General features: G+C 42.0%; 1 protein-coding gene across 1 annotated transcript; it reads right to left on the bottom strand.

Moving 5' to 3' along the window:
- Window positions 1-346: 346 nt before the first annotated feature.
- Window positions 347-5405, bottom strand: LOC139411228 (zinc finger protein ZFP2-like). Its single transcript, XM_071157241.1, has 2 exons — window positions 4988-5405; window positions 347-2781 (listed from the first exon to the last, which is right to left on the bottom strand). The coding sequence occupies exons 1-2, from the start codon at window positions 5253-5255 to the stop codon at window positions 1979-1981; spliced, it is 1071 nt and encodes a 356-aa protein (XP_071013342.1). The 5' UTR covers window positions 5256-5405; the 3' UTR covers window positions 347-1978.
- Between the last annotated feature and the right edge of the window lie 7591 nt (window positions 5406-12996).

Below are 12996 nucleotides of genomic sequence, written 5' to 3'. Positions count from 1 at the left end.
TACCATCATTAGTCATTTAGGTCAACATTGGATCATTCAGAGATCCTCACTGAACTTCTGGAGAGAGTTTGCTGCACTGAAAGTAAAGGGGCTGAATAATTTTGCACGCCCAATTTTTCAGTTTTAGATTTGTTAAAAAAGTTTGAAATAGCCAATAAATGTCGTTCCACTTCATGATTGTTGTTGATTCTTCACAAAAAATACAGTTTCATATCTTTATGTTTGAAGCCTGAAATGTGGCAAAAGGTCACAAAGCTCAAGGGGGCCGAATACTTTCGCATGGCACTGTATTTGTTCATTTGTTTTGTCTGTTGATTGTCAGTCATTGGGTTAATTTGTCTTACAATATGTTCAAATCAAGCTTTATTTATACAACACAACGGATTCACAGGAAAAAACAATGAAAATAAAAAAGATTTAGTCCACAAACAATAATAACTGAAAGACTAATGAGCATTCTTAGGAAATGCCATTGATTAAAATATAAATTGGACGCAATATCAAACCCCAAAATATAAGCTTGTTTTTTAGGAGGGGCTCTGAAAGACACTATGGGGGTTTCCACTGAAAGGCGACTAGTAACAACAACTGGGACCTAAAAGACACCCACCATGAGACCCACTAAATCTGCCCAAGAAGAGGCAAACAAAAGAAAAACCCAAACCTAACTTAGACAGGAAGAAAACCAAAAAGGTAGCGCAACTAAAGGTGTTGACTCTCCACATCTATCAAGACAACTGGAGCACTGGGCCAGACACTCTTAAATAGAACCTGGACCAGCTCAGGTGAAACACCTTTCCACTAACGAGATGGACAAGGCAGCACAGGTGTAACACATACTGACTAACGGGGTGACACCAATCTGTGTGCCGAAGACACATTTCAGCTGAACAACTGACTAAAAAACAACTTCCATTTCACATTATAATCAACTACAACACTTCACCTTCTACAATATAAACATGGTGTCTACTGGCTGTCAACAATTAAAAACAAGAAAAAGCACCTACTTCTAAATAATAATATACAATCACATTTTTTTTCTCCTTTTCCTAAATCCTAAAACTCACTAGCTTCTAGAACTCTCGTCCCAAAACTCAAATCAAATCGTATTAGTCACGTATTAGCTGAATACATGTGTAGACCTTACAGTGAAATGCTTACTTACGAGCCCCGAACCAACAGTGCAGTTTTAAAAAAATACAGAAAATAATGAGATAGAAACTCATCTCCAATAAGGAAAAACATGTCAAAATAAATTGTGATCCATGGTAACACACTGGTTAAATGCAAAACACATCTTTTTGACTGTCCACCCTTGAGACAACCAGCAACCAAGTTGTCCTTACCACAGACTTGTCTGATTTCAAGAGGAAACTCCTGCAATATCTGTAGTAACTTTCCAACTCACTGCAGAGCTTCTCTCTCTTTTCAGGGTTCACTAGATAGACATGTTGTTGGATCGGGGCCCACTCCCCAAATGTCATGCTCTAGTACATTTGGGTTGGCACATCTAAGAATGAACCCTGATATTCTAAAAGCAGAGCAACAGTGGTGCATTTAAATTTAGGGGTCGCCAAACAAAGGAAACATACAATGCACTTATTTGTCATCACTCATCAATATCATGTTGAAATCAATTGTGTGAGAGCAGGGAGATGAGGTTGCACGTTCTGTTAAAACTAACAGCTCAAAAACCACATGGAATCTGGGAATAATGTGTACATCCCTTTGTAGAAAACACATTTTGAGGTGTTATATTTTGATTGAAGTGGGTAACCACTTGGTAAGTGGAACACAACTCTTTTTTTTGTTAGTAAATGTTTGATAAATCACATAAATAGTAACTCTTTCAATTCAGAGCCTGGATCTTTCCACTGAGGCTAAGATCAATTGAACAAGAGGTAAACATTTAGGGTTCTACATTCTGATATTCAATCAAATACTCCTACAATGTAAAAACATTTTGACATTGATATCATGAAACAACCCCATGTATTTTCTGATGTTTAATCAGATATCTTTTATCAGTGTATCTCTTCCCACATTGATCACAGCTTTGAGATTTCTCCCCTGTGTGTGTTCTCTGGTGTACAGTCAGCTGGCTAGATGTAGAAAAACTCTTCCCACATTGACTACAGCTATATGGTTTCTCTCCTGTGTGTGTTCTTTGGTGTGAAGTCAGCTTGCTAGATGTATAAAAACTCTTCCCACATTGAGCACAGCCATAGGATTTCTCTCCTGTGTGTGTCCTATGGTGTATAGTTAGATAGCTAGATGTAGAAAAACTCTTCCCACATTGATTACAGCTATAAGATTTCTCTCCTGTATGTGTTCTCTGGTGTAAAGTCAGCTTGCTATATGTATAAAAACTCTTCCCACACTGATCACAGCCATAGGGTTTCTCTCCTGTGTGTGTTCTATGGTGTATAGTTAGATGGCTTGATTTAGAAAATCTCTTCCCACATTGATTACAGCTATATGACTTCTCTCCTGTGTGTGTTCTCTGATGCAAAGTCAGATGGGTAGATGTAGTAAAACTCTTCCCACACTGATCACAGCCATAAGGTTTCTCTCCAGTGTGAATTCTTTGATGTATTTTAAGGTCGACTGAAGAGCTGAATCTTTTCCCACAGTCAGAGCAGCAGATAGATTTCTCTCCTGTGTGTACTCGCTGGTGTTTCTTGAGGAGTTCTGATCTGGAGAGACTCTTTTCTGCCTCATCAGCATCATGATGTTGTTGATGATCCCCAGAGGATCCACGATAGTCACGTCTCTCTCCTGTGTGATCGACAAAGTCAGACGGTTAAATGCCCACAACAGCAGAAATCCATTGTTTATTTGAGGTGAAAGGTGATGCCCAGAGCGTACCCATGAAGTTCTACAACAATTGACATCTGTTAAATTATTTGATCCTTAAGACAGTCAAGTTAGCAACAATCATATTTTGTCTAGTTTTCAAATTAGTGGTAACTAGAAAAAAGTTATTAAAGTTGTTGAATTCCTAAGCAGTGTGCCAGATGACTTTTGGTCTCCACTCTTTCTGTGTTTAATAAAATTGTGGCACGAGGGCGATGCACATGCAATTTGATTACAGAAACTCCTCCCTGCTAATGAGGATGTAGTATATCGTCCTGGAGTAAAAATGGTGAGCAAAGATTTTAGTTTTTCACAATGTATTCTGAATATTACAGTGCAAGATCAGGAGTGCTACTGAATGAAACTCACATTAAGCTCTGTGTCTATTCACTAATTCACCACCATGGGGGAAAACTCAGGGGAGTTTTCATAGGCTGACAGCAAAAATAGCCTCCATTTACAGGTTGCTTATGAGTGAATTTCACACTACTTTTGGATTATAATTGTAAGGCTCGCTTGAATCTCCTGCTTAATATGTTTGTATTGTCACAAAATCAACTGTTTTACACTTAAAAAAACACTTCAACCAGTAAAATGCTCTTTGGCTAGCTTTGCCATCAGCCTGACAATAAGGGTTCGTACACTAAGTGTTTAACAAATTGGCCCATAACTTCACCAAACAATAACAGACCTACTGTAGGACCCATAACTTCATCTAACAACAACATAGACCTACTGTAGGACCCATAACTTCACCGAACAACAACATAGACCTAGGATTATAAATCACTACAAATTTCTTTGTCATGACATTTCATAACCTGATCCCCAGATAATTTTGTGAATAATCCCACTAGGTTACTCTGTAATGTGTTGTCATTCTAAATGTCCTGAATAAAAGAAAATAGCTCTTTGTGTTGTACAATAGCCTATCCATAAAGGAACCGTTCTCTACACGTGTCCAAAAAGACTAACGAGATCCTACAGTAAATCAAGCAGACAATAACACATTATAAACACCACTTTGTTAGGGATGTTGGATCCAAAGTAGAGCACAGCATAACTGTCTTTACCAGAGTAATGAATGAAGAAGCACTTCGGTTGTTGTTACATGTCGTGATGTTTGTCATTCGACTGTCATCCAGAAAATGATTTCCTGGATCAACTGATGATAGTTGAACATGTGACTGTAACTACACAGCTACAATATTAAGTATTATGTGTAATTTTTGAAAAACCACATTAATGACAGTATCCATTTGGGTGTTGTCAATAGCGTTAAGGTGACTCTCAGGTTAGAACCATTGGATTTCGCAAATTCTGATATGATTTAGGATTTCTGTTATCCCAGCGTAATATAAGGAGCCACTAAATGTTACGTAGGTAGAGTGCATTTCAGAGATCTGAAAACAAAAAACTGTACTAACAGGACAATAACCTAAACCACAAGGCCAAATCTACACTGGAGGAGCTTACCAAGATGACATTGACATCCTGAGTGGCCTAGTTACAGTTTGGACTTAAATCGTCTTGAAAGTCTATGGCAAAACTTGAAAATGGCTTTCTAGCAATGATCAACAACCAACGTAACAGAACAGGAAAGATTTTTAAAAGAATAATGAATATTTACATGAAGATCAGTCCCTATTGGATGACATCACGACGTACCATCAAGCCAACTCCTTGAATGCCTTACTATGACATCACTCACTCCTTCTTGTTTGCAGTAAAAAAACACTATTTTGCTCAAAACATTTATTTGTTTCCCTTTAGTGTGTTTTTACTTTACTGTATTTATATGTCACTTTTCAACAGGAAACGTTTTTTTTTAAATCACTGGAGGACGTCATGAAGAATTCATACAGTACAAAAACATATTCAAGTGTAGGACGCCTTTTTAAAAATCACACATTAGTTCAACAACTGCAGAGTTTGTGCCCCTGTTTTATAAGATAGTACTCACTGTATTTACTGGTGATAATCAGATCAATGTCCCTGTTTTATAAGATAGTACTCATTGTGGTTACTGGTAATAATCAGATCAATGTCCCTGTTTTATAAGATAGTACTCACTGTATTTACTGGTGATAATCAGATCAATGTCCCTGTTTTATAAGATAGTACTCACTGTATTTACTGGTGTTAATCAGTTCTCCAGTCTTCTCTTCTTCGTCCTCCTCTAATGTGACAGTGATCTCCCCCTCTTCATCCTTCATTCCAAAAACGTCTTTCTCTTCTTCTTTCACTGTAACAGCCTCACCCTCTACTTCTTGTTTTACTGTGACATCCTCCTCTTCCTTCTCCTCTTTTACGACAATGTTCAGCCCCAGAGCTTCTTTCTCTGTCCAGCAGACCTCCTCTTCTTTAACAGGAGGGGAGTAACTTAGGGAGCTCATGTTCTGGGATGTTAGCTAGCTAGATATCATTAGCGACTAGACTAGTGCTAACTTAACCAGCTAGCTACTATAGCTGACTAATAAAAAATAACGTAATATTATATTAAATCGGTTAACAAGAAGATAAGAGAGAAGTGTGTCTAAAACACAGTAGCTAATATACACCGAAAGCGTATAAATAGCTTGAATCTTTCGGCTATGTTGGCTAACAAGCTACCGAGGTGGTTGACGAGCTGTTTCTGAAGAACCGTCCACTAGATAATACGTCACGCTGACAGCGTCGCCTGAAAGACGCACATCGCCGTCTGCTGACGGGAGGGGAAATGCAGCTGAGGATCATATTTTATTTTCAGACAAAGATTATTTGAAATGGATTTAATTAAATAAAACTATTATATTGAGACATACAAAGGCAGGAATGTGTTGATTGATTAGTGCGAATATATATATTTTTTACTACAGAATATTTAAGGCAGTTTCATTAAGTCAAACTACATTTAACTACGTAGCCAGCTACTGTAGGTCTATACTGCTCCTACATGGTGTCACAATACATCAAGTAGGTGTATATAATGAACAGACTAGGTCTATACTGCTCCTACATGGTGTAACAATACATCATGTAGATGTATATAATGAACAGACTAGGTCTATACTGCTCCTACATGGTGTCACAATACATCAAGTAGGTGTATATAATGAACAGACTAGGTCTATACTGCTCCTACATGGTGTAACAATACATCATGTAGATGTATATAATGAACAGACTAGGTCTATACTGCTCCTATATGGTGTAACAATACATCAAGTAGGTGTATATAATGAACAGACTAGGTCTATACTGCTCCTACATGGTGTAACAATACATCATGTAGATGTATATAATGAACAGACTAGGTCTATACTGCTCCTACATGATGTAACAATACATCATGTAGATGTATACTACTGTTCAAAAGTTTGTGGTCACTTAGAAATGTCCTTGTTTTTAAAGAAAGCACTTTTTTTGTCCATTATAATAACATAAAATTGATCAGAAATACAGTGTAGACATTGTTAATGTTGTAAAAATGTATATTTTTTAACAAATTGTTTTACCTTTATTTAACCAGATGGCCATGATGTCATAATGATAGTTTAACCAGGTGGCCAGTTGAGAACAAGTTTACAACTGCTACCTGGCCAAGTTAAAGCAAAGCAAACAACAACTTGTTATTTAACAAAGCTTTTGTAAACAGTGTGCGGGTCTTCTTGTTCCTTAACAAAGGATTTGTAAACAGTGTTGTTGCATAACAATCAGGCAGTAGAACAACAATAATCATCACCCGCTTGACCAATCTTCCCTCCCCTTAACATTGGGTTTGATTCAGACCCTGCCAGTTTACCAGGTGGACATTGGGTTTGATTCTGACCCTGCCAGTTTACCAGGTGGACATTGGGTTTGATTCAGACCCTGCCAGCATGGCCAGAAATGTATTCCATGGTCAAAAAATTATAACCACAGAACCACCCCAGACCTTTCATGCATGACTAAAAACACCTAAGAAATTAGATATACTGTCATGGTCTAGTTTGTCACTGCCTCAGACACCATTCACAATGCTGGCTGAGGTACGAGTAAAACATGACATATTATTTCCTAATTGTAAAATAATATCCACTCTTAAACAACTAGTCTCTCACTGTTTAACAGTCTGAAGGACACAACTAATGTTATTCTGGTTCATCTGTTAGTCCATAATAAACAAGTCTCTCACTGTTTAACCAGAATAACATGAGTTGTGACCTTCAGACTGTTAGTCTGTTAGTCCATAATCAACGAGTCTCTCGCTGTTTAACCAGAATAATATGAGTTGTGTCCTTCAAACTGTTAGACTGTTAGTCCATAATCATATTCAGCTAATTAGATGTAATGTATTGTCATGTTATGTTCTCTACAATGAAACATCACCAAGTGAAATAAAGTTGATAAGATATTCTTAAGACATTAAATAAAAAATGGTTGTTCAGAAATCATTAATTATCATGTTGCTCTCATGAAATTAACTAAATATTCCACAATCATTACCACTGCTGATATTCACAGAGAATAATTGCTGCAGACATCAGACACCACCTCTCCCGTATGCACACGTGACTGAAATGTAACCAATTACACAAAACAGCAAGCGTTTGCCAGCCAATGTGATAATTCCAGTGCAGTACATGTGTAGAGGGATAATTCCAGTACAGTACATGTGTAGAGTGATAATTCCAGTGCAGTACATGGTGTAGAGGGATAATTCCAGTGCAGTACATGGTGTAGAGGGATAATTCCAGTACAGTACATGTGAGGGATAACTGGTTATTGACTGGAGAGAGAGAGTGACAACAACATAGCTGCTTGTTAAAGAAGAGATGGAGAGAGAGAGAAAGGTATAACCAAATACATTACACATGGACCTTAAGAAATCGTGAATGTACTGAAATGCCTGGAGGGGGTGGGTTAATTCATAACCCATCATTTATACCTGTTAATTCGTAACCCATCATTTATACCTGTTAGTTCATAACCCATCATTAATATATTTTAATTCACAAACCATTATTTACACCTTTTGCTCGAAAGGGGAGGTTCGGGCAGGCTGGCACGCTCCCTGACCTTACTTCTTACTAGGCAGGAACTAATGGGGATCCATAATAAACCCCAGGAAGAGTAGCTGCTGCCTTGTCAGGAACTAATTGGGATCCATCATAAACCCCAGGAAGAGTAGCTGCTGCCTTGACAGGAACTAATGGGGATCCATAATAAACCCCAGGAAGAGTAGCTGCTGCCTTGTCAGGAACTAATTGGGATCTATCATAAACCCCAGGAAGAGTAGCTGCTGCCTTGACAGGAACTAATGGGGATCCATAATAAACCCCAGGAAGAGTAGCTGCTGCCTTGTCAGGAACTAATGGGGATCCATAATAAACCCCAGGAAGAGTAGCTGCTGCCTTGGCAGGAATTAATTGGGATCCATCATAAACCCCAGGAAGAGTAGCTGCTGCCTTGACAGGAACTAATGGGGATCCATAATAAACCCCAGGAAGAGTAGCTGCTGCCTTGGCAGGAACTAATTGGGATCCATCATAAACCCCAGGAAGAGTAGCTGCTGCCTTGACAGGAACTAATGGGGATCCATAATAAACCCCAGGAAGAGTAGCTGCTTCCTTGGCAGAAACTAAGGGGGATCCATAATAAACCTCAGGAAAAGTAGCTGCTGCCTTGTCAGGAACTAATGGGGATCCATCATAAACCCCAGGAAGAGTAGCTCCTGCCTTGACAGGAAGTAATGGGGATCCATCATAAACCCCAGGAAGAGTAGCTGCTGCCTTGGCAGGAACGAATGGGGATCCATCATAAACCCCAGGAAGAGTAGCTGCTGCCTTGACAGGAACTAATGGGGATCCATAATAAACCCCAGGAAGAGTAGCCGCTGCCTTGGCAGGAACTAATGGGGATCCGTAGCTGCTGCCTTGTCAGGAACTAATGGGGATCCATCCTAAACCCCAGGAAGAGTAGCTGCTGCCTTGGCAGGAATTAATTGGGATCCATCATAAACCCCAGGAAGAGTAGCTGCTGCCTTGACAGGAACTAATGGGGATCCATAATAAACCCCAGGAAGAGTAGCTGCTGCCTTGGCAGGAACTAATTGGGATCCATCATAAACCCCAGGAAGAGTAGCTGCTGCCTTGACAGGAACTAATGGGGATCCATAATAAACCCCAGGAAGAGTAGCTGCTTCCTTGGCAGAAACTAAGGGGGATCCATAATAAACCTCAGGAAAAGTAGCTGCTGCCTTGTCAGGAACTAATTGGGATCCATCATAAACCCCAGGAAGAGTAGCTCCTGCCTTGACAGGAAGTAATGGGGATCCATCATAAACCCCAGGAAGAGTAGCTGCTGCCTTGGCAGGAACTAATGGGGATCCATAATAAACCCCAGGAAGAGTAGCTGCTGCCTTGTCAGGAACTAATGGGGATCCATAATAAACCCCAGGAAGAGTAGCTGCTGCCTTGGCAGGAATTAATTGGGATCCATCATAAACCCCAGGAAGAGTAGCTGCTGCCTTGACAGGAACTAATTGGGATCCATCATAAACCCCAGGAAGAGTAGCTGCTGCCTTGACAGGAACTAATGGGGATCCATAATAAACCCCAGGAAGAGTAGCTGCTTCCTTGGCAGAAACTAAGGGGGATCCATAATAAACATCAGGAAAAGTAGCTGCTGCCTTGTCAGGAACTAATTGGGATCCATCATAAACCCCAGGAAGAGTAGCTCCTGCCTTGACAGGAAGTAATGGGGATCCATCATAAACCCCAGGAAGAGTAGCTGCTGCCTTGGCAGGAACTAATGGGGATCCATCATAAACCCCAGGAAGAGTAGCTGCTGCCTTGACAGGAACTAATGGGGATCCATAATAAACCCCAGGAAGAGTAGCCGCTGCCTTGGCAGGAACTAATGGGGATCCGTAGCTGCTGCCTTGTCAGGAACTAATGGGGATCCATCCTAAACCCCAGGAAGAGTAGCTGCTGCCTTGGCTGGAACTATTGGGGGATCCATAGTAAATACAAATACTTGTATCAATATATTTGTGTCTCTTTACTCTCGGATTATTTAATGCTAATTAGCATCAAAGTTGACGACATGCAAGACTACAAATCCCTGCAAGCTCCTGCATGTCATCTCTAGCCAACACCTTTCACAGAACAGTTCACAGAATTGTCCATTGAAATCAATCTTGACAATTTAATCATTGCTACATTAAGGCCTGATTGGTGGAGTGCTGCAGAGATGGTTGTCCTTCTGGAATGTTCTCCCATCTCCACAGAGGAACTCTGGAGCTCTGTCAGAGTGAACATCGGGTTCATGTTCACCTCCCTGACCAAAGCCCTTCTCCCCCGATTTCTCAATTTGGCCAGGCGGCCAGCTCTAAGAAGAGTCTTGGTGGTTCCAAACTTCTTCCATTTAAGAATGATGGAGGCCACTGTGTTCTGTGGGACCTTCAATGCTGAATACATTTTTTGGTGCCTTTCCCCAGATCTGTGCTTCGACCCTATCCTGTCTCAGAGCTCTATGGACAATTTCTTTGACCTTATGGCTTGCTTTTTGCTCTGACATGCACTGTCAACTGTGTGTGTGCCTTTCCAAATCATGTCTAATCAATTGAATTTACCACAGGTGGACTCCAATCAAGTTGTAGAAACATCTCAAGGATGAACAATTTCGAGTCTCATAGCAAAGGGTCTGAATACCTAAGTAAATACATTTGCAAAAATCTCTAAAAACCTCTTTTCGGTTTGTCTTTATGGGGCATTGTGTGCAGATTGAGGTCAACATTACTCCAACATTTTTGAATTTGTTAAAAGTCCATTTTGATACAGAAACACTAAACCCATTCGGTTCCTGAATGGACGGGAGATTCTGGCAGGCGGGAGGCTCCGGCAGCTCCGGAGTGAAGGGCGATTCCAGCATCGCCGGCGTGATAGGCAGCTCTGGCAGCTCCGGGCTGACTGACGGCTCTGGCAGCTCCTGGCTGACTCATTGCTCTGGCAGCTCCTGGCTGACTGACGGCTCTGGCAGGTCCTGGCTGACTGATGGCTCTGGCAGCTCCTGGCTGACTGACGGCTCTGGCAGCTCCTGGCTGACTGACGGCTCTGGCAGCTCCTGGCTGACTGACGGCTCAGGCAGCTCCTGGCTGACTGATGGCTCAGGACAGATGGGAGACTCTGGCAGCTCAGGACAGACGGGAGACTCTGGCAGCTCAGGACAGACAGGAGACTCTGGCAGCTTAGGACAGACAGGAGACTCTGGCAGCTCAGGACAGACGGGAGACTCTGGCAGCTCAGGACAGACGGGAGACTCTGGCAGCGCTGGAGAGGAGGAAGGCTCTGACAGCATTGGACAGGCGGGAGCACCTGTAGGGAAAAGACGGAGAGACAGCCTGGTGCGGGGGGCTGCCACCGGAGGGCTGGTACGTGGTACGAGGAGGCACCGGATAGACCGGACCGTGAAGGCGCACAGGAGGTCTCGAGCACCGAGCCTGCCCAACCTTACCTGGTTGAATGCTCCCCGTAGCCAGGCCAGTGCTGCGAGGTGGAATAGCCCACACTGGGCTGTGCTGGCGAACCGAGGACACCATGCGTAAGGCTGGTGCCATGTACACCGGCCCGAGGAGACGCACTGGAGACCAGATGCGCTGAGCCGGCTTCATGGCACCTGGCTCGATGCCCACTCTAACCCGGCCGATACGAGGCGCTGGGATGTACCGCATTGGGCTATGCACACGCACCAAGGACACCGTGCGCCTCAAGGCATAACACGGTGCCTGCCCGGTCCCTCTCTCTCTCCGGTAAGCACGGGAAGTTGGCGCAGGTCTCCTACCTGCCTTCGCCACATTCCCCGTGTTCCACCCCCCCAAAGACATTTTTGGGGCTGCCTATCGGGCAATAAACGTGAAATGAACAAAACAGTCCCGTGTGGCAACAAGCACTGACACGGAAGACAAACACCCACAAACCAAAAGTGAAACCCAGGGTCCAGCCTAAGTATGATTCTCAATCAGGGACAACTATTGACAGCTGCCTCTGATTGAGAACCATACTAGGCCGAACTCAAAAACCAACATAGAAAAACAAACATAGACTGCCCACCCCAACTCACGCCCTGACCATACTAAAACAAAGACAAAAACAAAGGAACTAAGGTCAGAACGTGACAAAGACTGGCCATCCATGAGGTCAAAATTATTGTTTTAAACAGATTTTGAGGCTATATAGTATATTCTATAGTTGCCAGTGAAGATTTTCTGTAGGGGTCAAATTATTAGAGCTGTTGATAAGTCATGTATAATATTCAGCCATTTTTTTTCAAGCCATTACGTTACATTAAACTATTAAATTAAAGGCGAAACATACCTAGATTCAATTACATTTATGAATTGGTTTGAAACCTTTGTTTTAAACCCTTCTCAAAGTTGGTGCCTTTGATGGATTTGGAAAAAAAACAGTTTGTAATAAACACATTTTTTATATTATTTAAATGTAACCTTTATTTAACTAGGCAAGTAAGTTATGAACAAATTCTTATTTACAATGGCTGCCTACACCGGACAATGCTGGGCCAATTGTGTGCTGCCCTATGGGACTCCCAATCACGGACGGTTGTGATACAGCCTGGATTCGAACCAGGGTGTCTGTAGTGACGCCTAATGCACAAATCAAATTTATTTATACAGCCCTTTGTACATCAGCTGATATCTCAAAGTGCTGTACAGAAACCCAGCCTAAAACCCCAAACAGCAAGCAATGCAGGTGTAGAAGTGCGGTGGCTAGGAAAAACTCCCTAGAAAGGCCAAAACCTAGGAAGAAACCTAGAGAGGAACCAGGCTATGTGGGGTGGCCAGTCCTCTTCTGGCTGTGGCGGGTGGAGATTATAACAGAACATGGCCAAGATGTTCAAATGTTCATAAATGACCAGCATGGTCAAATAATAATAATCACAGTAGTTGTCGAGGCTGCAGCAAGTCAGCACCTCAGGAGTAAATGTCAGTTGGCTTTTCATAGCCAATCATTAAGAGTATCTCTACTCTAGAGAGTTGAAAACAGCATGTCTGGGACAGGTAGCATGTCCGGTGAACAGGTCAGGATTCCATAGCTGCAGGCAGAACAGTTGAAACTGGAGCAGCAGCACGGCCAGGTGGACTGGGGACAGCAA

The sequence above is a fragment of the Oncorhynchus clarkii genome, chromosome 6, assembly GCF_045791955.1.
Source record: "Oncorhynchus clarkii lewisi isolate Uvic-CL-2024 chromosome 6, UVic_Ocla_1.0, whole genome shotgun sequence".
NCBI lineage: Eukaryota > Metazoa > Chordata > Actinopteri > Salmoniformes > Salmonidae > Oncorhynchus > Oncorhynchus clarkii.
The sequence above is the reverse complement of the archived record's forward strand: the minus strand, read 5'-3'. Positions and strand labels throughout refer to the sequence as shown.

Coding starts and splice junctions, on each gene's coding strand:
- LOC139411228 (XM_071157241.1), bottom strand. CDS start 5,255: ATGAGCTCCCTAAGTTACTCCCCTCCTGTTAAAGAAGAGGAGGTCTGC. Junction 2,782..4,987: donor GATTAACACCAGTAAATACA/GTGAGTACTATC, acceptor TCGATCACACAG/GAGAGAGACGTGACTATCGT.